The sequence below is a fragment of the Lycium ferocissimum genome, chromosome 6 (genome assembly GCF_029784015.1).
Source record: "Lycium ferocissimum isolate CSIRO_LF1 chromosome 6, AGI_CSIRO_Lferr_CH_V1, whole genome shotgun sequence".
NCBI classification, from domain to species: Eukaryota; Viridiplantae; Streptophyta; class Magnoliopsida; order Solanales; family Solanaceae; genus Lycium; species Lycium ferocissimum.
The window spans coordinates 4,277,635-4,302,318 of NC_081347.1; the positions used below are offsets into that span (position 1 = coordinate 4,277,635).

At 32.9% G+C, this 24,684-nt stretch overlaps 4 protein-coding genes across 6 annotated transcripts; all 4 read right to left on the reverse strand.

Annotated features, from left to right (window-relative positions):
- Nucleotides 1–570: 570 nt before the first annotated feature.
- LOC132058991 (GLABRA2 expression modulator-like) lies at nucleotides 571–5,133 on the reverse strand. Of its 2 annotated transcripts, none has more exons than XM_059451438.1 (4): nucleotides 4,983–5,133; nucleotides 4,115–4,216; nucleotides 2,082–2,353; nucleotides 571–831 (listed from the first exon to the last, which is right to left on the reverse strand). In XM_059451438.1, exons 1-4 carry the CDS (start codon nucleotides 5,032–5,034, stop codon nucleotides 643–645), a joined length of 615 nt encoding a protein of 204 aa, XP_059307421.1. In that variant the 5' UTR covers nucleotides 5,035–5,133; the 3' UTR covers nucleotides 571–642. The 2 variants fall into 2 exon arrangements, with proteins under 2 accessions (XP_059307421.1, XP_059307420.1); XM_059451437.1 differs by having other exon boundaries at nucleotides 4,722–5,133.
- A 2,325-nt stretch (nucleotides 5,134–7,458) lies between these two features.
- Nucleotides 7,459–10,590, reverse strand: LOC132058994 (uncharacterized). 2 transcript variants are annotated; one of them, XM_059451439.1, is made up of 5 exons: nucleotides 10,065–10,583; nucleotides 9,689–9,787; nucleotides 8,247–8,433; nucleotides 8,028–8,129; nucleotides 7,459–7,903 (listed from the first exon to the last, which is right to left on the reverse strand). In XM_059451439.1, the coding sequence occupies exons 1-5, from the start codon at nucleotides 10,338–10,340 to the stop codon at nucleotides 7,848–7,850; spliced, it is 720 nt and encodes a 239-aa protein (XP_059307422.1). In that variant the 5' UTR covers nucleotides 10,341–10,583; the 3' UTR covers nucleotides 7,459–7,847. The 2 variants fall into 2 exon arrangements, with proteins under 2 accessions (XP_059307422.1, XP_059307423.1); XM_059451440.1 differs by lacking the exon at nucleotides 9,689–9,787 and having other exon boundaries at nucleotides 10,065–10,590.
- A 4,719-nt stretch (nucleotides 10,591–15,309) lies between these two features.
- LOC132058995 (uncharacterized) lies at nucleotides 15,310–18,899 on the reverse strand. The gene is made up of 5 exons (XM_059451442.1): nucleotides 18,615–18,899; nucleotides 17,511–17,609; nucleotides 16,835–17,021; nucleotides 16,292–16,393; nucleotides 15,310–15,515 (listed from the first exon to the last, which is right to left on the reverse strand). Exons 1-5 carry the CDS (start codon nucleotides 18,834–18,836, stop codon nucleotides 15,460–15,462), a joined length of 666 nt encoding a protein of 221 aa, XP_059307425.1. The 5' UTR covers nucleotides 18,837–18,899; the 3' UTR covers nucleotides 15,310–15,459.
- A 971-nt stretch (nucleotides 18,900–19,870) lies between these two features.
- LOC132060564 (hyoscyamine 6-dioxygenase-like) lies at nucleotides 19,871–24,015 on the reverse strand. The gene is made up of 4 exons (XM_059453568.1): nucleotides 23,763–24,015; nucleotides 22,604–22,854; nucleotides 21,328–21,646; nucleotides 19,871–20,351 (listed from the first exon to the last, which is right to left on the reverse strand). Exons 1-4 carry the CDS (start codon nucleotides 23,955–23,957, stop codon nucleotides 20,106–20,108), a joined length of 1,011 nt encoding a protein of 336 aa, XP_059309551.1. The 5' UTR covers nucleotides 23,958–24,015; the 3' UTR covers nucleotides 19,871–20,105.
- Between the last annotated feature and the right edge of the window lie 669 nt (nucleotides 24,016–24,684).

Genomic DNA, 24,684 nt, shown 5'->3' on the forward strand with positions numbered 1-24,684 from the left:
GAGTGAAACCCATTTACTGGGCCGGAAACTCTCAGTAAACCTATATTATGGACGTTGATGGTTATTTTTTTACATGTATATCTATGTTCCATATCGAAATATGGGTTTCAATTAAACCCACAAAAGAGGCTACCATTTGCCTCTATTTCTACGAGGAAGAACTATGTTATATGTAAGAGAAGTTACTCTTCTCAAGATGGAATAACGAGGCTTCACGTTGCAAAGCAACCTTAAAATTCTGAATTTCGAGTACAGAAGTGCTCAACATTTTTTCTGACAAACAAAATGACAGAATAAAAGAGCATATAGAAAATGCTTCATGATTTATCTCATGCTTTGCTAATTAATTTAATGATTACTCAATATGCTATGAAGGAAGATGCAAAATTAGCAATAGAAGTGCAACAAAAGATGTACAGAAGCAAATATAAGTGCCTCAGATTGCCTATGCATTGTTAAATTGCTACTTGAGTTCATCGATGCAAAACAATACCACCAGAAAGATAGTCCGCTAGTGCCAAGAAATCTGAGTTCGTATAAATAAACCTTCAGAATCTTCAATGGCCAGATGTATGAAGGTGAACTTTTTGGTATCGTGAGCACGCCCTCTCTATATAACACAAATTAGGAGCAATAACAGACTCACACGACTTGCAATGTGTGTGCTTGTAGCGCCTCTTGTAGGCACTTTACTGCACCAGTGTAATTTAGAAATCCGATAAACCAAAATTCATGGTTATCAACAGATATAACTTGGATGTATTTTTCTGATGGATTGGTTCTGCTCGATGAAGGATTAATTGCTTTAAGCTGATACAACGGGATAATTACCTGCTCGTATCAATATTAAACATAGGGAAATGTGAGTAAAATAAGGTTTGCTCAAATGAGTAATTCTAAGTTCTATAACAAAGCAAAAAAAGCTTGAGCCCAATGTGTGTCAACCTCTAGTGGCATATAGTCTCGTAATGGTATAATAGGGCATTAATGAATGATGCATAAATATCCCAAAGGAATAAGAAATTAGATTTCCCAGCAAGTAAAGCCAGGTAGGAAGGTATTGCCAAGAGAGGAAGTGAAGCAGCTCAGAACTTCCTCCGCGCAGAGGTAAAAATGCAAACGAGCAGATTATAGGGAATGATTTACATTTGAAGCAAACAATTGAGGATGTTTAGGAAGCTAAAGTAAATAACACGGGATAAAATTATACAAGTTACCCTTGAATTGCCTCTTCAAAATACAAATCAAGAGAAGAAGTATTTTCCCACAAAATGTCCCAGCATATGCAAGAACTAATATGCCACATATTTACATCTCAGCCACTTTGCATGTATTTTTTGAACCAAAGTTTCAGATTCCATTGTTGTTTACATCTCAACTAGGTCTTGGTGATCTGTACTATATATGATAGAGCAAACAACTTGGGCACTTACCTAGGGCTGCCTAAGTATTTTTTATTGTTTCCATAATTACTATCTTGTTACTTTTAAAAGATTTCACCACTGTGGTAAGAACACACAATTTGGGCACTTTCTGAGGACTATCTAGATGTTTCCATAGGTATTATCTTGTTACTTGTTAAAGCATTTCACAACTGCATACAGAGGAGCGCACATGGAGCACAGAGGGGAAAGCCATTCCCCTCCTCGTCAGGGACAACCACTCACGGCTCATACTTTACCAAGTTCGAAACATGTGGCAGAGGCAGCACCGGGAACCATTCGCACCAGAAGACCCTTCTTGAGGAGATTACAAGCAGTCCTAGCATAAGCCTTCTTTCTCTAGATTTCTTGTGATGAACATCTTTTACTATTATTTGGTGTCTTTAACAATTAACAGTATCTAGAGTCTTCAGATTCAAATAAATTTACATGAATAACTTTACTAGTAATTTAATATTTTCTTCATCTATTTTTCATACAAAATAAATCAAACTAACACCTTGAACACATAAACTTAGTGCCCAATGAAATAGTCACATCAAATGGATAAAGGAGACTGACAAAGAAACAGATGGAGTAATTAACAATAAAAAAAGATTTCTTAGTACTTCAAGTACTATTTGATGCTTAGAGATGTACCTTGTAATAGCTCCATTCAGTCTTGTCTTCGGTTTTGTAGGGAAGGGGGTTATCACTACAAAATGCAAGCTTTGCGGTAGAAAGATATAACACTCCCATTACTGGACCAGCTGATGTCGATAAATAACATGCAAATGAATTTTGGAGTTTCTCCTCAGGATCTGCCTCAAATGTTTGGCGGAATATCTTGTCATAACCACCTTCAGCAAGAACCTTTGTTCCCTGAGCAATTCTTCCTAAGGCAGCATCAGCAATACTAGGGCTCGTTTTCACTATACAAGTCAATAAAGAAATCAAAGTTATTGCACACATCGATTTCCTTAGTTCTTTTTCTGAGTGAGTGGTGAGAATTAGCATCTTTGATACTCCTATCTCTTGAATACAATGGTCATTTACCAAAATGACCATTGTTTGAAAACCTCAAATAGAGGAAGCCCTCACTCCTCACCCCCAAAATCTTGAACATACACAAGCTCCTGTCCAGGCCTCACCCTCACTCCTCACCCCCAAAATCTTGGAACATACATAAGCTCCCATCCAGGCCTCACCCTCACTCCTCACCCCACCAAAATAGAAAAGGAAGAAAAAAATAAAGCTATCGCAGGCCTCACAAGGAAGCACCTCCAAGAAAAGGGATATTGCTTGTTTTAAATAGCATATAAACTGCACAAATACTGATAAACATCCACCCTGTGGTCCTTTATTATGCACAACAAATGATTCACAAGAAAGTACTCTTATTATTTCAACACAAGCCACCAAAAAAAAAAACTTACTCCAAATTGGAAGCATACAAAGTTACGCATCAACGTATCGACATCATCCAACATATGACCTAGAAAGACCTTTACCGCCCAAATGTGCATAATGCATTTTGGTAGAGTAAGTGAAACACACATTCTTTGTAAGTGATAATTGAAGTTATAGTCACACTATCGCCAGTAAACAACAACTATTTCTCAATCCCAAGCAAGTGGGAGTCGACTACATGAATCCTCACATCACCGATGAAAAAGAATTAGACTCCCACACGAGAGAATGTGTTAGAGAATGGTCACACACAACTCAAAATATAATCTTCCTGCCAGTTTGCTGGTTTAACATTCGTTTTGGATTAGAAGTTTCCCAAATAGAGCAGAATTGATATAGAAGATCCATATTGCCAACATATCTAGTCTGGAATTGAAGAGAAAGCGAGCTACATACTTAAGGAAGATTCTAGAAGAATGTACAGAGGGCTTCTTATAAGGGTGGCTTTTAAATAAAAGATTACTAGAAGCATTATTTTCAGCATTTCCAATAGTCATGAAATTATTCCACGAAGCTAAAGTCCGTGAAAGCATCTCAGCTCGGCTCAACTATTCACAGCCATTGCTATATACAACATATAATCAAAGTATATCTCAAACCGTACAATTTCGTACCTATTTATATCATTATACAGCAGGGATTTTCTAATCCAAGTGGGACTACAGAACTGTATGTTTATTCAAATGGAAAGTGGACGCACAAGAGGAAGGAGGGTTAAAGAGGAGCAGGAGTTATCTAAGTTAACTGATGAGAATTGAGAAGAAACAAATAAAGAAGGAGATGCAACTCTCGGAGTCAAGTTTGGAATATTTTTGGTAACTTTACTAGAAAAGAGGAAAATTAATATGAAAATAAGGATATTTCTCCCTAGAAAAAACAATAGAAAGGTCACTTAAAGTATCCACGCCCTTCTTTGAACCAATTGTAACATTTGGTTTAGTTTAGATCCGCAAGGGAAAGAAATTCAATTAGTCTCCGTCTCCAGCATGATACTTAGTAAGTAATTCATTAACGTTTTCATCCGCTATTCATATTAGACAGTTCATCATTAACACACATAAAAATAGGACCATTAGACCTTTATGTCATCTATAAGTTCCTCCAAAGCGGTTTCTGTCAGACAACAAACTAAACTTTTTTATCATTTATCAATACAATATAAGTTGAACTATAACTCAAAGTATTCACAGATGGCTACCGAATGAAAGAATAAAAAGACTTACAGTGTTGCCATGTATTGCCAGCAATATCCTCAGCCTTCTTTGTTGCTTCACCAACCCTCTTTCCCCATCTACCAAGTACATCTTTGACACTCTCCATTTTATCTGACAATATTCATAGTTAGTGGTGGATGCACCATGGCATCGAGTTCATCTGAACCCAATACTTTTAATGTGCAGCATACATTTTTTATAAAAGTCACTACCCAAGGGTGTGGCCTAGTGGTCAATAATGGGTTGGGAACCATAACATCTCAGGTTCACAGACAAAAAACACCTAGTGATTTCTTCTCATATGTCCTAACCTTGGTGGACAGAATTACCTGATATATGTCGCTGGTGGGAGGTGGCAGGTATCATGTGGAATATGTAGAATAGTATGTATGAACCATCATTATAAAAGTACAATGGGTTCAATATATGCTAAGAACCTTAATGTTTGAACTCATAGAATTTAAATCCTTACCTTCTCTTCACAATAAATATGTATATTTCATGTATGTATATAATATATGTGTGTGTATGCTCGCGCATACGTATGTATATATAGGCATGCGATTTTGCATGTGCACGTATATACGTATAATAGAGAGAAAAAGATGATACTAACTTTTGATATTGAATAAATTAACGGAATTGTTAGCCAGAACCGGAGAATGAGCTAAGTAAGGATTATTCGATCCGGCTTTTCTCTGATCCGTCACCAATTCCTCGCTCCAATGCACCGATTTCTTCGATTTATTCCCCGATTTCATACTACTCTCATTCTCCTCATTATTAGTATTACCATTTTGATTATTCTCATTTACAATAGTAATATTATTATTATTATTGTCCTTTTGCACATGTTTCGGATCCGGATTATTCATACCCGAATTGATCTTATGTTCCGTCGCTGCACCACCGTCTGGATGTTCCATCATAAGGCGGCGCGTGGATAACTTTGGTTGAATTTGGAAATTTCCGATTTGTAAAGAGACGGGTGTTTTAACGCGGGAAGATAGTATACATACGAGGGTCCGTATTTCGGACCTCTGGTTTGTCTACCGCCTAATTTTACTCTTTTATACATTTGTATTTTTAAAATTAAATGGATTTTTTTTTTTTTTGATAATATAATTTCATGATTAATTATCCTTCTTTTTGCTAGCCCCAAAAAAAAAAAATGCTACTTCCTCCGTCCTAATTTACGTGGCACCTTTCAAATTTCGAGAGTTAATTTTTTTTTTTTTCTTTGACTATGACTTTTTTATATGCCTTATAAATATTTTGATTTATCGATTATATTGGTTTATAGTATTTTTTACATAGTTTTAATGGAAAAGGGTAAAATATACCCCTAACTTTGAGAAATAGTTCATCCATACCCTTTGTTATACTATTGGGCTAATTATGCCACTTCTTTGTTATATTTTGAGTAAATATACCTGCCATAGTTAAAATTGTCGAAATTGGGCATGAGATATGATGTGACACTAATAACTCGGTGAAGTGGGACACGCGTAGCATCCACCTCAACACCCCAACCCATTTATCCCCCTCTTCCCCTCTTCTTCCACCACTACCATCTCCTCCCCTCGACAACTCTTGCAACCATTAGTACCACCATACCATCACTTTTTAAAGTCTTTAAAAAAAGAGACAAAAAAAAAAAAAAAAAAAAAAAAAAGCTAAACAATCAAGAAACTTAAGCAAACAAACAAAAACAGTTGAAGAGAGAGGGGGTAGTGATCAAATTTGACTCTTTCTTCTTCAAAAAAATGAAAAAGGAGATGACTTTATAATTAAATCATCATCAAAAAAAGGTGTATTAGTTGAGAAATTAATATATAAAGCCATTTTGGACACTAAAATTGAACTCCCAAAAGACAAAAACAAGACAGCTGTCAATGATGAATTGAAGTAACCGAAATTAATACTACTACTTACCGAAATTAATACTACTACTTAAAAAACTATGGGAGCTGACACTACTAATACTATTCCAAATTTTGTCAAGATCCATGCTATTCTAGACACTTTTGGTTACTCAATTTCAGCTAAAATAAAAAACCTATTTGTCAAGACATTTAAATTTTCTCCACTCATTTTAATTGTAAATTCAGTTTGACCCCCTTCTTGGTCAGTGAAATAGGAATGACCTAAAGTGTTTAAATGGAACGGGGTCGATTCCCGTGAAAGAAGTGGAACCACGGTGTTTGTCTTAATTATCATTACAAGTTTTGTCAAGATCCAATAATTATTACAGCTAAAATAAAAAATATTAATCTACAAAGCATATGCTCAATTCGATTCCCGTAATCTTAATTATTACAATAAATATTAATTACAAAGCCTTTTTAAAAAATGGCCCATCCTTCTTCACATTATTCCCACCACTTTTCTTCACATTCTTGCAACTCTGTTTTCAGTAATTAATTTTTGATTTTGTAGTCTAAGAATGTGGTTTCGCTTGGTGGTGTGGTGGTGCTAATGGTTTCAAAGGTTGTGAAGGAGAGGAGATGGTAGTGGTGGAAGAAGAAGGGGAAGAGAGGGTAAATGAGTTGGGGTGGTGAGGTGACATGCTATGTGGTGTCCACCTCACCGAGTTGTTAGTGCCACGTCATATCTCATGTCCACGTTCGACAATTTTAAAGGAGGAAGGGTATATTTGGACTCAAAGTATAAAAGAAGGGTATATTTGCACTCAAAGTATAACGGCAAGGGCATAATTGGCCCAATAGTATAACAAAGGGTATGGATGAACTATTTCCCAAAGTTCAGGGGCATATTTGACCCTTTTCCGTAGTTTTAAATATGTAAATTTTATTTCAAAAAATTAAAAAAATTCGTGTTCAAATTCATGGTCAAAATTGAAAAGTTTGACTCTTGAAATTCTGACTATGATATATAGGGAGTACTACTAATAATATGAATATCCATAAAGAATGAAGGAGTTAATAGTACGAAAATCACAATATCTGATTGTTTTCGTGTACATAAATTTGAATATAGCGCTCAAAGATGTTGTGATGTTCAGATGATTCTAGCAGGCAATTTCGTCATCTCAAAATCTCTATCGCTTTTGCAACTGTCCTTCACTTTTTTATTTATTTATTTATTTATTTATTTATTTTTCTTTACTTGTATTTTGATGGTTATAAAGTGCGAATGTATTATTTAATTAGACTTGCTGGAATTTATATGTATGTATGCTGAACTGTTGAAGGTGATAATTATATGTTTGCGATCGAATTTAGACTATTTGGGATGGTGTGAATGTTTGAAACATGGTGGTAAGTGTGGCGGGTAACACTCCCTTGCGAAGGACCAAAACTCAAACGAAAATACATTAATACAAAATATGCTTTGGGTGAAAAATGATATTGTGATTGCAACCATCATGCCATTATATTCGTAAAGTGTTTGTAATCGTTGCAAAGTATGGTTGAGAGACAGTAACTTCAGACTAAAGAATTACAACTGCGCCAAAGTTAATAAAATGGATAGAAATCATTATTTTCCCTTCTTTAACATTTGCCACCAATTGTCAAAATCTCATCTTGTATTTTTAATATAATAGAACGTAAATTATCGTGTTTACTTGTGAACAATTCCATCACAATATGCAGAGAATTAAATCAACAACCAAAAATTCGAAAACAAGAAAATAATTTTAGAATATAACATACTATCGAGAATTCTCTTGGCAGGACCAACAATATGAGAGCCAGAATATACCACTCCTCGTGTTGTCTCAAAGTTGTTGAATTTTGTCAATAAACTCAAGCACTATTTCAAAGCTGCTATCATCTGCAAAGATAACATGTTTTAGTTGATATTTTTAAAATTGTTAGTCAAGTAAGAATTACATTCATAATTTCACATTCTAAACCAAAAAATAGACAATAAAATTTTCCAAAACAACACTACTCACCTAGTTTAGGTATGGTATGTCCTTTAGGATGATGAATCACTTGGGGGTCCACAAAACACTCCAGTAAAACTTCTCCGTCTTTTCTTTGAAAATCCGTTTCTCCTTAAGAATGAAAAATTAAATAAAAGCATTTAACACCAATTGAATTCGAATTAATCGAACTTCAAAATGAATATCAAAATACCGAAAGCAAAAAATAAATTAAAGAAGATAATATACCTAAGAAATGAAGGGATGGGCAGTTGATTGGAGATGTAAATGCATTGGCAGCCAAAGGTGGTACCCCATAAGTAGGCCCTCCAAATTTAGCCCCTGATATTATTATCAGAAACTTTATTTTTGGAACTTTTGTTAGAGCCACTCCTTCCCTTTGCATGCCTGGTATTGCTGCACCTAAAACAGCTCCCTATTCACACACACAGACAAACAAGCAAAAAGCAGATAAACTGTCAGAAGGAGGTAAGGAAAATTGAGATCGGTTTTATGGTCCATGAAAAATGATTTTTTACTTATACGTCCAATTTTTAAGAAATGGTGGGAAAAAAAAAAGAAGGAAAAAGGCTCAAATATGCCATTTTAAATCGGAAATAATAAAAAATTAAGTCACTCGTCGCGTTGCATTATTGGATTGCCATGAACTATTGGAAATGGCTATTTAATCATCAAAATGATCATTTACGCCATGCATAAAAAAAATAACATTGATCAATGCCAATTTTTCATTAATATTTTACAATACCAAAAATGACGTGCGTAAAGAGCATTTATAGTTTGATGGGTTTCGGGGTGTGTGACTTAGATTTTTATTAATTTGGGATTTAAAAAGAAATTAATATTGAGGTCATCATCCTTTATTTAAATCAACCCAATTTAAATCCCAAATTAATAAAATTATCAATTGTTACACTATTTAATTGACCCACCTACAACCATAATTAAGTATGTATTGTTACTCAATATTTGTATTATAATACAGTGTTAATGAAAAATTTCGATATAACATATTTATATAAAAGGACTAAGAGTAAATTTTTTGTTAATGAAAGTGGCATAAATGCTTATTTTAATATCATGACATAACAAGCCCAAACGTAATGAAAGAGACAAAAGTGCATATTATTAAAAATAGCATGACTAATCTTTATAAGGTTTTTTTTTTTTTTTTTTTTTTTTTTTAAAAAAAAGGATAGTAGCACTTTTGGCCCCTCAAACATCAGGCGATACTGATTAAGCACATTGAATATTCAATTAGTTGAAATGGTGCAATCATCCTTTTGCTTGCGGCTCTTTTCAAATTTATCAAATTATCAATTGTTACACTATTTAATTGATTATGTGTGAGGTTAAGTATGTATTGTTACTCAAACTTTGAAGGTGCATGATACAGTTCAAAAATGATTTGGATATAACATATTCCTATATAAAGGGACTAAAGTACATATTTTTGTTAATGAAAGGCTAAATGCTTAGTTAGATATCATAACATAACAATTTACGTAATAACTGAGAGACCAAAAGTGCATATTATCCCTAAAATAGCATGACTAATCTTTATAAGGTCATTTTCTCTTATTAAAATTGTAACCAATCATAGAAGATTATCTTCTCGTTAGTACAACTGAAAAGAAAAAACAAAGAAAATGGTATCTAATAAAGCTTACTTGTGAGAAACCAAGAACACCATCAAAAGGTCCATGCTTTGACATAAAACCTTCTATATACTCTAGGCATTCTTCAAAATTGTAAAACTCTGTGAAATCCTACACGAAGATATACAAAAATTGAACAATTATGACCAGAAATAGTAGTGAATATAGGATGGGATGAACTATAAAATAGTATGCCGAGATGAACAGGATATCTCCATCCTTAATCAAATGTCTCAGTTAAGCCCGAGGGAAATTTCATGTGAGGGAGTGTTTTTCCTTTATTGGGCCTAAGCAGCGTGAATTCGAATTAGTTGTATAAGTGAGATTCGAACATACAATAGTTAGCACTTAGCTGGAAAAGAAAAAGGGATGAAACAAATGTTGATACCTTATTTGATTGAAACCATTCAAAGTAAGGAGGATCAAAAAAACCTTCAAGGGAAGATTTTCCCAGAGCTGGAAAAGGTGCATCCAAGAAAACCAAATCTAATTTCCCGGTGACGGATTCCGGCCACTGGAGAACCAATTTCTTGAGATAATCAGCATTGCCTCTAAAGCCATGGAGACACAGAATTCTTGGTTTCTTTTTCTCACGTTCTTTTTCCATGTTTGGTACCCTTTGTTTTTTATTTTCTTTTTGGGAAAATGTAAGACCACTTAGCATATGGCTACTACGTGGTCTCTTATGTACTACTCCATAATTCAGCCAAAATTGACCAACAACTACAAAAGAGTTTGTGGACTCTGTTTTTTTTTCCCAAGCATACAAATCAACTAATAGGCATTTGGATATGAATTGATTGATATATTTCTTAAAAGTAATATTTGAAGTTAAGTGAAAAAAGTTATTTAAAAGTTAAAGGTAGATATTGACGTGAAAATACAGTTGAAATTTTAAAAGTGAAAATTCAAAAAAATTCTAGAACATGTTATCCTGTCACCACCCAAATCTGCGGACGTGACTTTCGGAAATTTTCACCCGTGGCGCGGTTAATCATGCGAAAATTAACGAATAAAATGAATAATACGCAAAGTCTCATAATATAAAGAAAAAAATACAAATACTGAGTCTTGCCCATAAACCCCAAAAATGGAAACTTTAACGACCATAATAATACGAGACGTCTTAATACTACTAAGTCAACAAAAGTATATGATCAATGGTGGCTTACCTCGACCGAATGGACTGAACGAAGTTTGAATCAAGTATCTACGGTCACCGTTAACCACACCCGCACACATACAACATCAACAAGCAACAGTCTCGTAAAGATCATATACGGGGCAAGTCTTTGAAACTGAGATAATGATAAAAGCAAAGGTAAAGATAAAAAGTATATTAAATATATACAAAAACACCGAAGCTAAAAGCCGAAATCATTGCATAAACAAGCAAAACATGAAATATAAATACGAATCTATGCTCACGGACAGAACGTATTTATCTATGTCTGCACTGGATAGGCATTATTTACCCCATCTTACTTGCATTGACAAAATCTTATGAAATACACCTTAATCGAATGTACGCTCACTGACATAAGACGTATTTGTCTATGTCTTACCCCCGTCTTCCTAGCAGGCATTATTTACCTCCATCTTATCCCGACGAGCCATACAAGCCACGAAATACATTGAACGTATGCTCACGGATTACATGCGTATTTGTCTATGTCTTACCCCGTCTTCCTAGAGGGCATTATTTACCCTCATCTTATCCGACGAGTTAACATGCACTAAACCGAATCAATCGATGCTCACGGACATAATACGTATTTGTCTATGTCTTATGGAGGCATTATACCTCATCTTACCCGGAAGATCTATTTCCCATCGAACATCCATAAGTGTGCCTTCCGAAGATAATGATATCCAATCAATACACAATAGCCTATTTAAGCGAATTTTAAAGACTCATACGGTCATTACACAAACCAAAAAGCAAACTAAAAAAAGAGATGAAGAATATAACCTCAAGTTTTGAAGTGTCCAATTTCCTTCAACCAATCTCCAATAGCCTCAATTGAAACTTCTTTATTATTCAAGAAAATTTACACGTTGATAGCTCTACTTTTCCAAAAAACTGCTCTCTTTGTTGATTCCCTTTCTTTCTCTTGTTTTTTTTTTCTTTTTCTTTAGATAAGGAATAAAATAATCATTTTTCTTTGCCTCCACTATCACCTAAAAGGTTAAAAACGAGATCAGTTGCTGAAGTAGTGGGCTTGGCCCACTAATCTTAACTAATTGGGAAACTTACATAACCTACCTTTTAACAACTTCTAACAATTTATACTACTTTTTCTATATTTACAAATCGTAGTTTTTGATTTCGCCAGATTTTGTATTTTTTTGAAATATGGAAATCGAAATACGGCCGAGTTCGCATTTTTGAAATACCTTTGAAATATAAAATCTGAATAGTCAAAATAGATATATGGAAGGATTCTCTTCTTTCATTTTAAATGGTAAATCAAATTAAATCAACCATGTATCACGCATAATCACAGTTCCATAATAACCCACGTTTCTTCTCAAATTTCCATTCCAAACTTTTAGGAAATACTTCCAAATACGAAAAATATACTGCTTTGGAATACAATAAAATATGATTGATTGTTTAAGAAATATAAAATTGTAGTTGCATATATACAATGGAATACAATGAAATATATCGGAAAATTGTTTCATAAATTAGAAATACATTGAAATACAACGAAATATCAAGCATTTTATCAAACACTTGGTGAGCTTGAGCTCCACAACTCTCATCTGAGGAGGTGGATACGTGGTCTCTGTCGAAAAAGTAAGGAACAAACCAAAACGTCACTCCTTTTCTTCGTAGATTTATATATCGAGAAACTTAAAAGTTTGACCGATTTACAACTACTAAATCGAGAAGGGTACGAGCTCTCTAGTGTTATTCTTGTAAATTCGACGAGGATTGCGGAGATTGTGGCTCTATGCCATCAAGAAGAGTTTTCTAGTTCTTGTCATTCGACACTTCCACCGTCACATCGTCTTGAACAATTTTCCCGACAATCGACATATTTGAAGGAAAGGTGGAAATAGATAGGCGAGAGAGAGGAGAGAGAGAGAGAGAAATGAATGAGGGAGAAATAAATTTGAGAGGTGAGAAAACTAATTTCTTGAAATACGGAAAGCTGGTTATGATGTGTAATTTTGAAAATATTTTAGTTATGACAATAAATAAAATCAAAAGTTATTAAAAAGGTCTTAGAAGTAGTTATGACAAGTAAATTTTCCTAACTAATTTACTATGTAATATTATATCATATAAATAATAGCTTCAACGCTAAATTTCTACTATATAGGGAGTGGGTTTGGAGGCAGGATCGTCAACACGGGGGCATTTCTGGTATTACGTAATTTTCATGCTTAATTTGTGTTGTACTAAATGTTAAAGAGCATGTATCTTTTACCTTATGGACAACAAGGTACTACTATAGTTTATACTTTCTTACATGTGAGCCCCACCACGAGAAAGCTTTCACTTCACACGTTGTTGGAAACAGATATCATCACCATGTGGGCTCCACAAAAACTTCACCATTTCATTATGTCCAGTTCTCTTTTATCCCAAATTAATCAAATTATCTTATATGGTGTTATTTAAAATGGTTGACTTATGATGTAATTAGAGAATTAATAATTCTTTATCTAGAGCTCTAATAAAAAGGAGTAACATTTCCGAGGATTAGAAATAATTCAGTTCTAAGAAAGTGCAACTTCTCAATCATACTTAATTTATTTTTTAAACATCAACATTTGATTTTATTAGAAAAGATCATGAAATAACTTTTTCACCTTAATTTTCATCTGTGTTTGCGTCCGTGCGAGATTATAGAAGCTTGAGAATCATGATCGTCGACATGCTGTTGCACGGAGGCAGTAAGCTTTGGTATTTAGTATACTATTATAGAAGCATGGGTTTGAGAATCGGGATGATTCACATGACATTTGTTTACGCAGAGGGTAGTTTTGGTATTTCGTATATTTTGAGTTTTAGAGATATTGTACTCAATTATTTTATGCATGTACTTTTTCTCGCTTGGCCAATTAAGTGCCTAGGTGACTTTAGTGAAAGTGTGAGTTTGGATTTTCTTCATTTGCACACTTCTTAAATCACTCCTCTGCAAAGGTGGGCCCCATTTAAACTTTTGTGACAATTTGCATCTTTTACTTCTTTCTTTCTCTATAACTTTTTCAGTAAATATATATCCTACATAGCTTTTAAATTCTATAGTTAATATGTCAAAGAGGTAGAGAAACACTGGTAAAAATTATTTTTAAAAATCAGTTTTTAGTTTGAAATAAATATTTTATTTATTAACAGATTTAATTTTTAAAAGTTACAATTGGTTAAAAGTTGTGATGAATAAGGAATAATATCTGAAAAAACAAGTATAATTAGGTAACAAGACTGCAATATTGTAATAAAACTAATTAAATATGTTTAAGAAATAAATTACTCTGGTCTTATTCAAATGTTTAATATTCTGGAAATAAACTAATATAAGTATCCATTTTCCAATGTAATAAGTTTCTAATTATAAAGCATCAAAATAGCCAATACAATTTATTAGTAAATACATAATTATGATAGTTCACAGTAAAAATAAAGATAGAAAGAGTATCTTATACCACACATATAATTATATGCCTGTGTTATATCATACAATAGAGACATATAATTATTATACATATATGTGAAGTTTTAAAGATTATACTACTCTGTGAACATTTCCCGAGTTCATGTATTCCAAGTACATATATATGAAGTTTTAAAGATTATCAAGTTTTAGTCTTGGGGTATGATCGTTCAGATGATGTTTATGGATTTTAAAAAGTAATTAAAATTGAATCAGTTTTGAAATGGTGATTAAGGTTTGATTAGCGGTTTAAAATGATTATTAGCACATTTCTTAAAATAAAAATAAAAAAATAAGGTCATATAACTTAAAACAAAGAAAATATACTATAACACAAATTATTGAACTTTTGCTCCTAAAACTTTTATTTTTCCACATGTAACTTACAAAAAATGTCATAAAATATGTTGAAGGAGTCTTATTATTGCATAAAAATAAAATGGTTAACATAATTCATATAAATACATACATGTTATATGGATATAATCAACACCGCCTCGATACGTTAAAAATTAGTAAGATATAATTAAGGAAGTAACTCTAAAATTCACTTGAAAAATATCGGGTTGTTACATATTTAAACTTCTAATTCCGTATATCAAACTAAAGTTGAAATAATAAGCTAATTTGAGAAACAAGTCAACGGAATATGTCACGATAAATGAAAAAAAAAGGAGATTCCGGCTAAGCGTCCTCTTTCCCACAGCAGATTTTTTTTTTTTTTAGCAATTTTCAAGAATTTGTTATGGCATACACTTCTTTATTTTCCGACAAAAGTATTATTTGTGACTTAACATAACATAAATTTCAAACAAACTATTTGTTGCAACTTTAGTAAAATTTATCAATAAATTCTTCCAAGCTTTGTTTGAATATTATTTCAAGGCTGCTATCATCTGCATTTGAATAAAATGTTCATTCGGGATACCAGTTTAGTAAAGGTCTAAATGAAAAATTCAAACAAATTTAAAGAGCCGCAAGATATAATAGAACCTAAATTATCCTGTTTACGTGTGAACAATTCCATCACAAGATGCCCATAATCAACTAAACAAAATCCGTAAACAGAAAAATCAATTGAGAGTAATTCATATGCTATCGAAACTTCTCCTTTCAAAGTTTTTGAATCTTTTCAATAAATCCAAGCATTATTTCAAGGCTGCTATCATCTGCAAAGATAAAATCAAGTTTAGTTCTAGTAAATTATTTCAAATTTCATGCAGTAAGTCAAAGCCTAAGAGACAACCAAATGATTCTTCCCCCTACTATTTATTGATATTATTCCTTCCAACCCCCCCAACCAAAAAAAAAAAAAGACAAAGGTTTGGCATGTTGAGGGAAACCCTCTTATTCTTGAAATTCAAAATTTGCAAATACGCGTTCTGTCATTAGTATTGGCAAATACTGAACTTCGATAATTGAAATGCCGGTGAAATATTGAACAATTGTTTTCATGTGAAATTTATCACACAAAGCTTTTAAATACCCTTTTTAACTCAATGACAGTAAAATCAAGTCTACAAGTTAATAACCAAGAGCAACTTCAAGAAAAATGTTTTAGTTGATTTTCTTGAATATTAAGTAATAAAGTAAAAATTACTTTCATATTCTAAAGGCATAATACATAAACAGATAATAAACTTGGCTTTGTGGCAATATGCCTTCAACTTTGGGTGTGCGCAAGTAGGCAGTATTAACTTGTATAAAGTTGAACACTTAAAAATCTTGATATGGCGTTGACACATAAATTTTGGAGTGTACAGATGATCATTTTGTAAGTTGGTTGGTCAACTGACAAAGTGGAGACAAGTTGAGATGCTAACTTGTGCATAGTCAAAGTTGGAGGGCATACTTGAGGTTGAAGCTAAATTTAAGGCATTTGTATGTATTATCTATCTCTAAACTACATCATAGACCATAAAATTCCAAAACAACATGCACTCACCTAGTCTGGGTATCGTATGTCCTTTAGGATGGTGCATCACTTGTGGGTCCACAAAAGATTCCAGTAGAACCTCACCGTCTTTTTTCTGGAAATCCGTCTCTCCTTATAAAAGAAAAAATAACTACATTTATATTAATTGTATTGGAAAAAACAATTAATCATTTTTATTTAATAATAATAAGAAGGTAAGCATCCAACTCTTGATTCAGAATTACTGGTTCATGAATTAATTGAGCCCAGTAAGTCTGGTTAAGATGTTAAATTTGATAGGGAAGATGAACTACTCCTTTATTAGCTGTCATAGTGGCCTTATCTGCGATATTTCGAGGAAATGAGATCTCTAAGACAATGGTCTTTTCAGATCTTTTATGTGTAAAAAATGCAGATTTCTTGTAAAAGGGTCATAAAACTAAAAAAAAAAAAAAAATGTAAAGGGCTACGAACCATTTCTCCTGTTAAAATTTGTCAAAAATAAAGATTAATTTTTGTCCTGCGCTTCATTAAAATACTAACCAGATAAAAGAAATTATATTATGAAAGTACCTAAGAAGTGAAGGGATGGGCAGTTGATAGGAGATGAAAATGCATTTGCTGCCAACTTTGGTACCCCAAATGAAGGCCCTCCAAATTTAGCCCCAGATATTATGATGACAAACTTTATTTCTGGTACTTTTGTTAGAGCCACTCCTTCCCTTTGCATGCCTGGTATTGCTGCACCTAAAACTGATCCCTGTTTCCCCCAACAATCAAAAAAATAGAAAAACAGATAAAATGTCAGAGGAAGGTTAAGATTTTGGCCCTCGAGATATCTGAATGAACATATTGGACCTTCAATTAGTTAAAGTATTGCACTTTTCATCCTTCTGCTTGCGACTCTTTCTGAATTTACCGAATTATCAGCCGTTACACTATTAGTCGACTATGTGTAGTGTTTAGTATCTATTGTTACTCAATCTTGGAAGGTAATATACAGTAGTTCCAAAGATATTCTAAATATGACGTATTTCTAATATAAAGGGACCAAATACACACATTTGTTTTAATTAAAGGTTAAAATGCTTAGTCTGATATCATAAGGATCAAACAAGAATTTATTAATAACTGAGAGACTAATGTCATTTTCTACTCAAATTGTAACTGGTCATAAGAGATTATTTTTTCGTTTCTGCAGGAACAGAAAAAAAAAACAAAGAAAATGGGAGTACTTAATAAAGCTTACTTGTGAGAAACCAAGAACTCCATCAAAAGGTCCATGTTTTGACATAAAATCTTCTATGTACTCGAGGCATTCTTCAAAGTTGTAGAACTCTGTGAAATCCTACAATCAAAAGACACTTAATTTAATTCTTCAATTTTGATTCTTCCATGATGTTGTAAACAAAAACTGATAGGCTTAATGCATATGCAGACTGATAGGCTTAATGCATATGCAGCCCCTGAATTTGTTCTTTTTTTCTATTTTGCGCACTTAGCGAGTGTTATTCTGTTGAACTCATGAACTTGTCTAAATGTACATCGTAAACCAATCGACTTACGTAGGATTATGCTTGATGTAGCAACATGCTAATATATATTCTAATTTAATTATCCATCTTAACTAAAATTAGACAATTGATGGGGGGGGGGGGGGAAGGTAAGCTCTTAATTAAGGAAATTTGATGGAAGAGCAGAAACCAGCGCATGTGACACTAAGAATAGCTTACCACATGTCTAAAATATTACTTCACCTTCATTACCACAATTTGATTTTTGCTTCTATTAAAAATCAAATTTAGAGAGTTTGATAGACACACTTGAGGACGAGTTCGAGTTGACTAAACAATCTTTTAGTTGAGGGTGCATAAAATGGAAAAAAATGACAAGTTTAGGGGGTTGCATATGCATTAAACCAAACTGATAACAGGGGTAGTAAATTTCAATCTTGATTAATTCTTCATTGTCAGTTTGATTATGAAAATATTCAATAAATATGAGCAGAAATAAAGTAAGTGAAGGATTGGATTGGATGAATCATCCTAAGGGGTGTAATCCGACAGTTGGGATCTTTCCACTCTTTATCAGAGATTTCTAGTTCAGGTCGTCTAAATTAAGAATTTCTTGGTCGGCGTGAATCCAAATTTGTCAATATACAAGAACCACTCCCAAGAGGTGTAACCATTCGGTTGAGATCTTTTCATCCTTAGTTAAAGATTTCAGGTTCGAATCATGTAAAGTTAAATAGGACCAATCGATAAGTGAGGTTTGGATACCAAATGACTTCAAAAAAAAAAAAAAAAAAAAAAAAAGGGGGGGGGGGGGGGATGGGATATGAACCAAATGTTACCTTATTAGATTGAAACCATTCAAAGTAAGGAGGATCAAAGAAACCTTCAAGTGCAGATTTTCCCTGAGCTGGAAAAGGTGCATCCAAGAAAACCAAATCTAATTTTCCAGTGACGGATTCAGGCCAACGGAGAACCAATTTCTTGAGGATTTCAGCACTGCCTCTAAAGCCATGGAGACATAGGATTCTTGGTTTCTTCTGCTCTGATTCTTTTGTTTCCATGTTTGGTAGACTTTGTTAGATTTTTTATTTTTTTTGAACTTTGGAAAATGTAAGACCATTTAGCATAAACGGCTATAGTTGTCACGTGGTCCGTTAAAGTACATTCAGCCAAAATTGACCAACAACTACCATAGTCCATACTGTTGGTGGGCTTGAATGTTTTTAAAAACATACAAATGAAATTATTGAATGTTCGGATATGAATTGATTGATATTTGAAGAAAAAAATAGTATTTGAAGTTAAGTTGATGTTGGGTTTGGATATGAAAATAGAGCTAAAGTTTTATGAATAAAAACCTGAAAAGCTCGTATTCAAATTTGAAGTTGAATAATAGGCCAAAAATTATGAAGAGAGACTTACTTGAAATATCTCAAAATATTTTTCAAATGAATCCCTTTTGATTCAATGCCTCTCCTTTTCCAATCGTTTTCGCACAGTTATACAATATTAGTTTGAGATTAAATTTAGCGATATGGTTTGCGAGGTTTATATAGTCTATACAAACTTGCTTGAGATTGAGGCTAGTTATTATCGTTGTCCTTCATATATGTCCACTAACGAGAAGAGGTAGGGAAAACTTGAGTTCAATTTCTATGATAATGAATATGAGCGCAATTAAAATTTCTAGAGAATTATACGTCTATGTATTGATAAGATTGTTTGCTTGTATGTTGGATTTATTTTGCTTTTGGATTTCAAAATTGACACAATTAATTTTGATTCGCACCGGATATGCCTATTATTGGGTAAAACACTTATTACCAAAATATTCTCCTTTTTCAAAGTTTGAACACAGGACTTTACTTGTGGACAGAAGAATCCACGCCCTTTGGTGGTAATTACATAATTAATTAATTCATATATTTACTTTATAAAAATAAATTTATCGAGGCAAGTTGAATTAATTTGGTATAAACATCCAGTGCGAGTAAGTATCAACCCATCTTTATCAGTTTAACTTCAAAACATTGAAATGCTTATATATAATTGACACATAAAGGGTTTTATTATATAGTACATCACAAGAAATTTACATGAGCCAAGACTAGATACAACCTAAATGAGGGCTCTTCTTTGAGGTACAACTTTGCTACAATTGACAAGGTAAAATTAAGGTACAAAAACAAACCATACATAACATGTTTTTTGACAAATTACTCCAATTATGTGACCATAGTAGTATAGTACCACCCACCAGGCCACCATACATATTTTACAACAATCTGTTTTTTCTTCTTCACACATGAGCATGTAAATACAAGTAAAAGCTAAGGTTTGTTCCTAAAATGGTTGAGTGCAAGTTGAGCATCACATTTAGCCCCAGCAGTAAATGCTTTAAAGAATTCTAGATAAGTAAAGGCTCTGAACACCGGTTCATTGTGAACCAAAGCAGTGGCCGGTTTTATTAAAGACTCGGGTGATGGACTGAGAAACACACCAATTGTGGTTCGAGCCTCTTTCGGGTGTGTCACCACGCGATGAACCGGAGTTATGAACCTGTCATTGCTTATTACCTGCACAAAAATGAATGGTAAGATCTCCCGACTTTTCTATATTTATTTCTGTTATTCATCCTTTTTTATGAGAAGAAATTTTAAACTTTTAATGCATTAAAATAGCCTTAAGGACATTTCCGTCATTTTAAACGGAAGAAGAAATATCGACATTCTTTTTTTACAACACATTTTCGATGACTTGTTATTGTTTAAATACTTCTATCCAAATTTATAGCTATTTACTATTAAAAAAAAAAAAAACATATTAAACAACAACAACAACATCACTTGTATAATTTGCAGAGTGGAGTGCGGAGAGGGTAGGAGTAAGTTTCACACTTTTTGTTTTGTAAGAAGTATTATTCAACTCTTCACACTTATCGGGGCTGAGTAGTCAAACAGGCTCTTAAGGTGCATTTGGTATAGAGGAAAATATTTTTCAGGGAATATTTTTAATTTTCTTTTAAATATTTGGTTGGTCAAATAGTTTGGAACATATTTTTACTAGGAAACAATTTTCTAAAAATAACGAAAATGAATTCTCTGATGGAAGCAGAGGAAACAAGTTGCATATACGGTATTCTATGTTAATTGTCTTCCCCACCCACCCCCACCCCCACGCCACCCTTAACCCCCCCTCCCACGCAACCCCTCACCTCCTACCGCCACTCCTGTCTCCCGCTCCTCACCCCGACCCTCCACTCCCCGCCCCTCGTCCCCTCACCCCCCACCCACCCCACCTTTAGTCCCATAGTACTTGTATTTGTCTAAATTATGTATAATTAATGTTTTTAAGACAATATTTTTGTTTACTTAGTGACCACCAGAAGATAAGTAAGAAATTTATATTTTCTAAAAATCATATTACTTTATACCAAACACACCCTTAATCCTCTTATATTTGATCACTGACAAATGTAACCAACCTCTAAAAAGATCCAACCTTTTGAAACCCAAAACCTTTAAATTTCGTACAATTATCACAGGAAAGTACCTTCAATTGTAGACCAGGAATAACAATTATAGCATGAGGATCAGGGTGAACACCTATCCACTGACCATCCTGAAGTATCTGAAGTCCAGGGACATCACATTGGTGAAGCAATGTTATGAGATTTGGATCAGAATGTACTGGCATTCCAAGTGTTAAACTTGGATCTGGGCATGGGATATGATGATTAACAGATAGCATATGAGTTTTACTCAATTCCCCTTCAAAGTACCCTGAATTTAGTCCTAATCCTTTACATATCATATCCAAAATCTTGTAAAGTAGCTTCCTTGTTGCTATTGAATACTCACCCACCACTTCTCTGCCAAAAAAATAAATAAATAAATAAAAGAAGAAGAAGAAGAATATAGGCTTTAAGTAAATGTAAATGTATGTACATAACATTAGTTGTGATGTGTTTCTCTTCACGTATTTGCATTTTTTAATATAAAAAAAATCAGTTTTAATGCTTAAAATTTCAAATGTAACATTTTTTATCAATTAGACAAGTGCAAGCAATTTTATTTTTAGCATATAAAAAGTGTGTAGTAAGATTTAACAACTTATGCTACAAAAAGGCAGTTCTAGAACGTTATATAAAAATTTATCATTTAATTTAGTTATGTTAAAGGAAATAAGGGAGGTGAACGTAATATTCCAAATCTTAAAGGAGGTTTGTGTGATAAATACATACCTGGAGGGAGGTCTCTGAAATTATCCCTTAATAATAATTGGTTAAAAAATTATTATACAAAAGAAATTAAAATAAGAGAGGTAAACATAGCCACAAAGAAGGTAAGTTAAATAAGATCAAACTTGAGGGGAGGTTTATGTAATTTTTCATTTAGCTTTTTGTCTATAATGATTTTGTTGATATATTACTCTAACTTGAGTGACTTTATTGATATGAAACAAACATAAGTGACTTTGGTAGTGAATTTGCTAAAGTTGAATGACCTTTTAAGTTATTCACTCTCTAATAAATGCTATGATATTTATGTGCTTATAAAACTTTTGAAACTTATGACTTTAAACATGTCATAATATTTGTGTGATTATGAAAAATGTTTAATAAAAGGTTAATTGGCAAGTGTAAAATTAATTGTTTTCAAATTTAGAAGTGGATAATTCTTTTTAAAACGAACTAAAAAAAATGTTGTCACATGAACTCAAACGGATGAAGTATTATATATATATATATATATAAAAGTGATATTCTTTACTAAACAAATTAAAAAGAACACATGCATAAATTAAAGCAGAGAGACATATATATTACCGATATTTGGTAGGCTTATCAGGCCAAAACTGAATGTACTCCTCTAAAGGATGGCAACGATGAGTAAGATTATCTCTCCAGTAGTGTAACTCTTCAGTATCATATGATAAAGTGCTAGAATAAATCCTGCAGCTTTTGTGGATGTCATTTGAGTAAAATTTTGTCTTGTATTCACCTGGCAATTTGAAGAACTCCTTGTACATATTCATTGTATCATCCATTAGATTTTCACATACTCCATGGTTTAACACCTGCACATAATAAGCAAAATAATAGAATTACTTGTTCATCCTTAATTAAAAGTCTCTAATTTGAGTCCTAGATATGAAATTGTCTTTGATAGAGAGCGTTTTACTTCCAATATTGGACTTCCTATCCACTAGAGGAGGATTTTCCTTGCCATAATTAGCAGACAGCAGTGTCACGAGACATCGTTTCGTCGAACTTTTTTTTAAAAAAATAAATAAATATGCATATGTAGATAATTAGCAAAATGAAAATATTGAAGATAATTAAACATAAAAATGACACTACTAGTAATATAAGGGTGCAAGACTGAACGGCCAACCCCCTACAATATAAGGAGCAATAAAACCAATTAAACTAGAAGTCGTTCTTAGGCAAGTTGGTCTATATAAATGGAATAATTACAGCCAAATATCATTCGGCCATCTAGTTTACAGAATATGTACACAATGTATAAGTAGTGTACAGTTTATACATATAATATACATATTTATACATATAATATACGTACATATACATACCTATACACAACATATATAGCCGAAGTGTATAGATAGTGTATACTTCAGCCGTGTTTGGTAAACTAGTTGGCCGACTGGTATATTTACGTAATTTTTCAATATATAGATATCCTTAACCCTAGTACGCGAAGTTTATTTCTTCGTGTATTGTGTGTTTTATTGACTTTAGGTGTGTTTTTTTTATCGAAATGTCATAGTCAAAGAAACTGCTTATTTGAAAGTTAAAAGCATTCTAAAAGGGGATTATTGAAGCAACCTTAAAACTCTAGGTTTGAAAAACTACTCATTTGTTAACGAAAAATCATGCATACACCACCGCAGTCACAATTCATAGACGCAAACAATCCTTGACTAAAAACAATTTAAGTAGAAAAAAAGAAATTAAATTGTACCTGAAAGAACCCAAATTCTTGGCATGCTCTAACAACTTGCTTTATTGTATCATCTGGATGATTATGGGCCAAGTCTATGAGTGGTGTGTCATTGAAAATAGGAAATTCAAGCTTGCCTGGTCTACTTTCGGGTGGGAAAATATATGTTTTTGGCACAGATTCAACATCTGACCAATTTGAAATCAAGATTTCCATTTTCTTGGTTTTCAATTTTCTCTTCAAAAAGATACTTTGAATTCTGTTGTGTGTTTGATCTATTTGTAATTAGATGATATGTATATATAACACGAGCACTCAAATTATTTTGTTGTACTATATATATATATATATATATATATATATATTGAACAAATGATTTTATTGTTTTTAATTAAGGAATAGTACTATATATACAAATTTGTACTTAGATGACATGTATAAATAAAATGAGAACTCAAATTATTACGATTATTTTTATTAAGAGATAGTACTATATGTACAAATTAACAAATGATTTTGTTGTTTTTAATTATGGAATAGTACTATATATTCAAACAAAAGAGATATCAATTTCAAGATGTGAGGACAAGGGCAATGTTAGAGATATATCGACCTTTTAGATTCCATGAGCCTTGTTTGGAACAAGGAGGGGAGTTGCATTATTAGTAGCAGTGTTTTAAGAGGCGGGGGGCGCGATAAGATTTTGGGAAGACGGGCATTAAAGGTAAGTCCGAGCATATACGGGGTATATAAGTATCATACGGGGCGTATGTTTCATATATCTTCAATTTATAATTTTATTACTAAAAAATAAGTAAATGTAAAGTTTTCGTTAAAATTCTGCAAATAAATCACCAATAATATAAAAAGAATTATTATAATTATTATTTGAGAAAGATAACAACACAAAAAATTATAATAGCCTAGATAATCTTTGAAATGA

What these genes read in the sequence shown, in the direction of transcription:
- LOC132058994 (XM_059451439.1), bottom strand. Translation starts at nt 10,340, where the DNA reads ATGCTAAGTGGTCTTACATTTTCCCAAAAAGAAAATAAAAAACAAAGG. An exon ending in AATGGTTTCAATCAAATAAG is followed by an intron (nt 9,788 to 10,064) that starts GTATCAACATTT and finishes ATCTTCGTGTAG; the next exon opens with GATTTCACAGAGTTTTACAA. An exon ending in CCCATCCCTTCATTTCTTAG is followed by an intron (nt 8,130 to 8,246) that starts GTATATTATCTT and finishes TTCATTCTTAAG; the next exon opens with GAGAAACGGATTTTCAAAGA.
- LOC132058995 (XM_059451442.1), bottom strand. Translation starts at nt 18,836, where the DNA reads ATGGAAACAAAAGAATCAGAGCAGAAGAAACCAAGAATCCTATGTCTC. An exon ending in AATGGTTTCAATCTAATAAG is followed by an intron (nt 17,610 to 18,614) that starts GTAACATTTGGT and finishes TTTTGATTGTAG; the next exon opens with GATTTCACAGAGTTCTACAA. An exon ending in ACATACGATACCCAGACTAG is followed by an intron (nt 15,516 to 16,291) that starts GTGAGTGCATGT and finishes TTATCTTTGCAG; the next exon opens with ATGATAGCAGCCTTGAAATA.
- LOC132058991 (XM_059451437.1), bottom strand. Translation starts at nt 5,034, where the DNA reads ATGATGGAACATCCAGACGGTGGTGCAGCGACGGAACATAAGATCAAT. An exon ending in TGGCAATACATGGCAACACT is followed by an intron (nt 2,354 to 4,114) that starts GTAAGTCTTTTT and finishes TGACTTGTATAG; the next exon opens with TGAAAACGAGCCCTAGTATT. An exon ending in CTGAATGGAGCTATTACAAG is followed by an intron (nt 832 to 2,081) that starts GTACATCTCTAA and finishes TGATACGAGCAG; the next exon opens with GTAATTATCCCGTTGTATCA.
- LOC132060564 (XM_059453568.1), bottom strand. Translation starts at nt 23,957, where the DNA reads ATGGAAATCTTGATTTCAAATTGGTCAGATGTTGAATCTGTGCCAAAA. An exon ending in GATAAGCCTACCAAATATCG is followed by an intron (nt 21,647 to 22,603) that starts GTAATATATATG and finishes TTTTTTTGGCAG; the next exon opens with AGAAGTGGTGGGTGAGTATT. An exon ending in TTCCTGGTCTACAATTGAAG is followed by an intron (nt 20,352 to 21,327) that starts GTACTTTCCTGT and finishes ATTTTTGTGCAG; the next exon opens with GTAATAAGCAATGACAGGTT.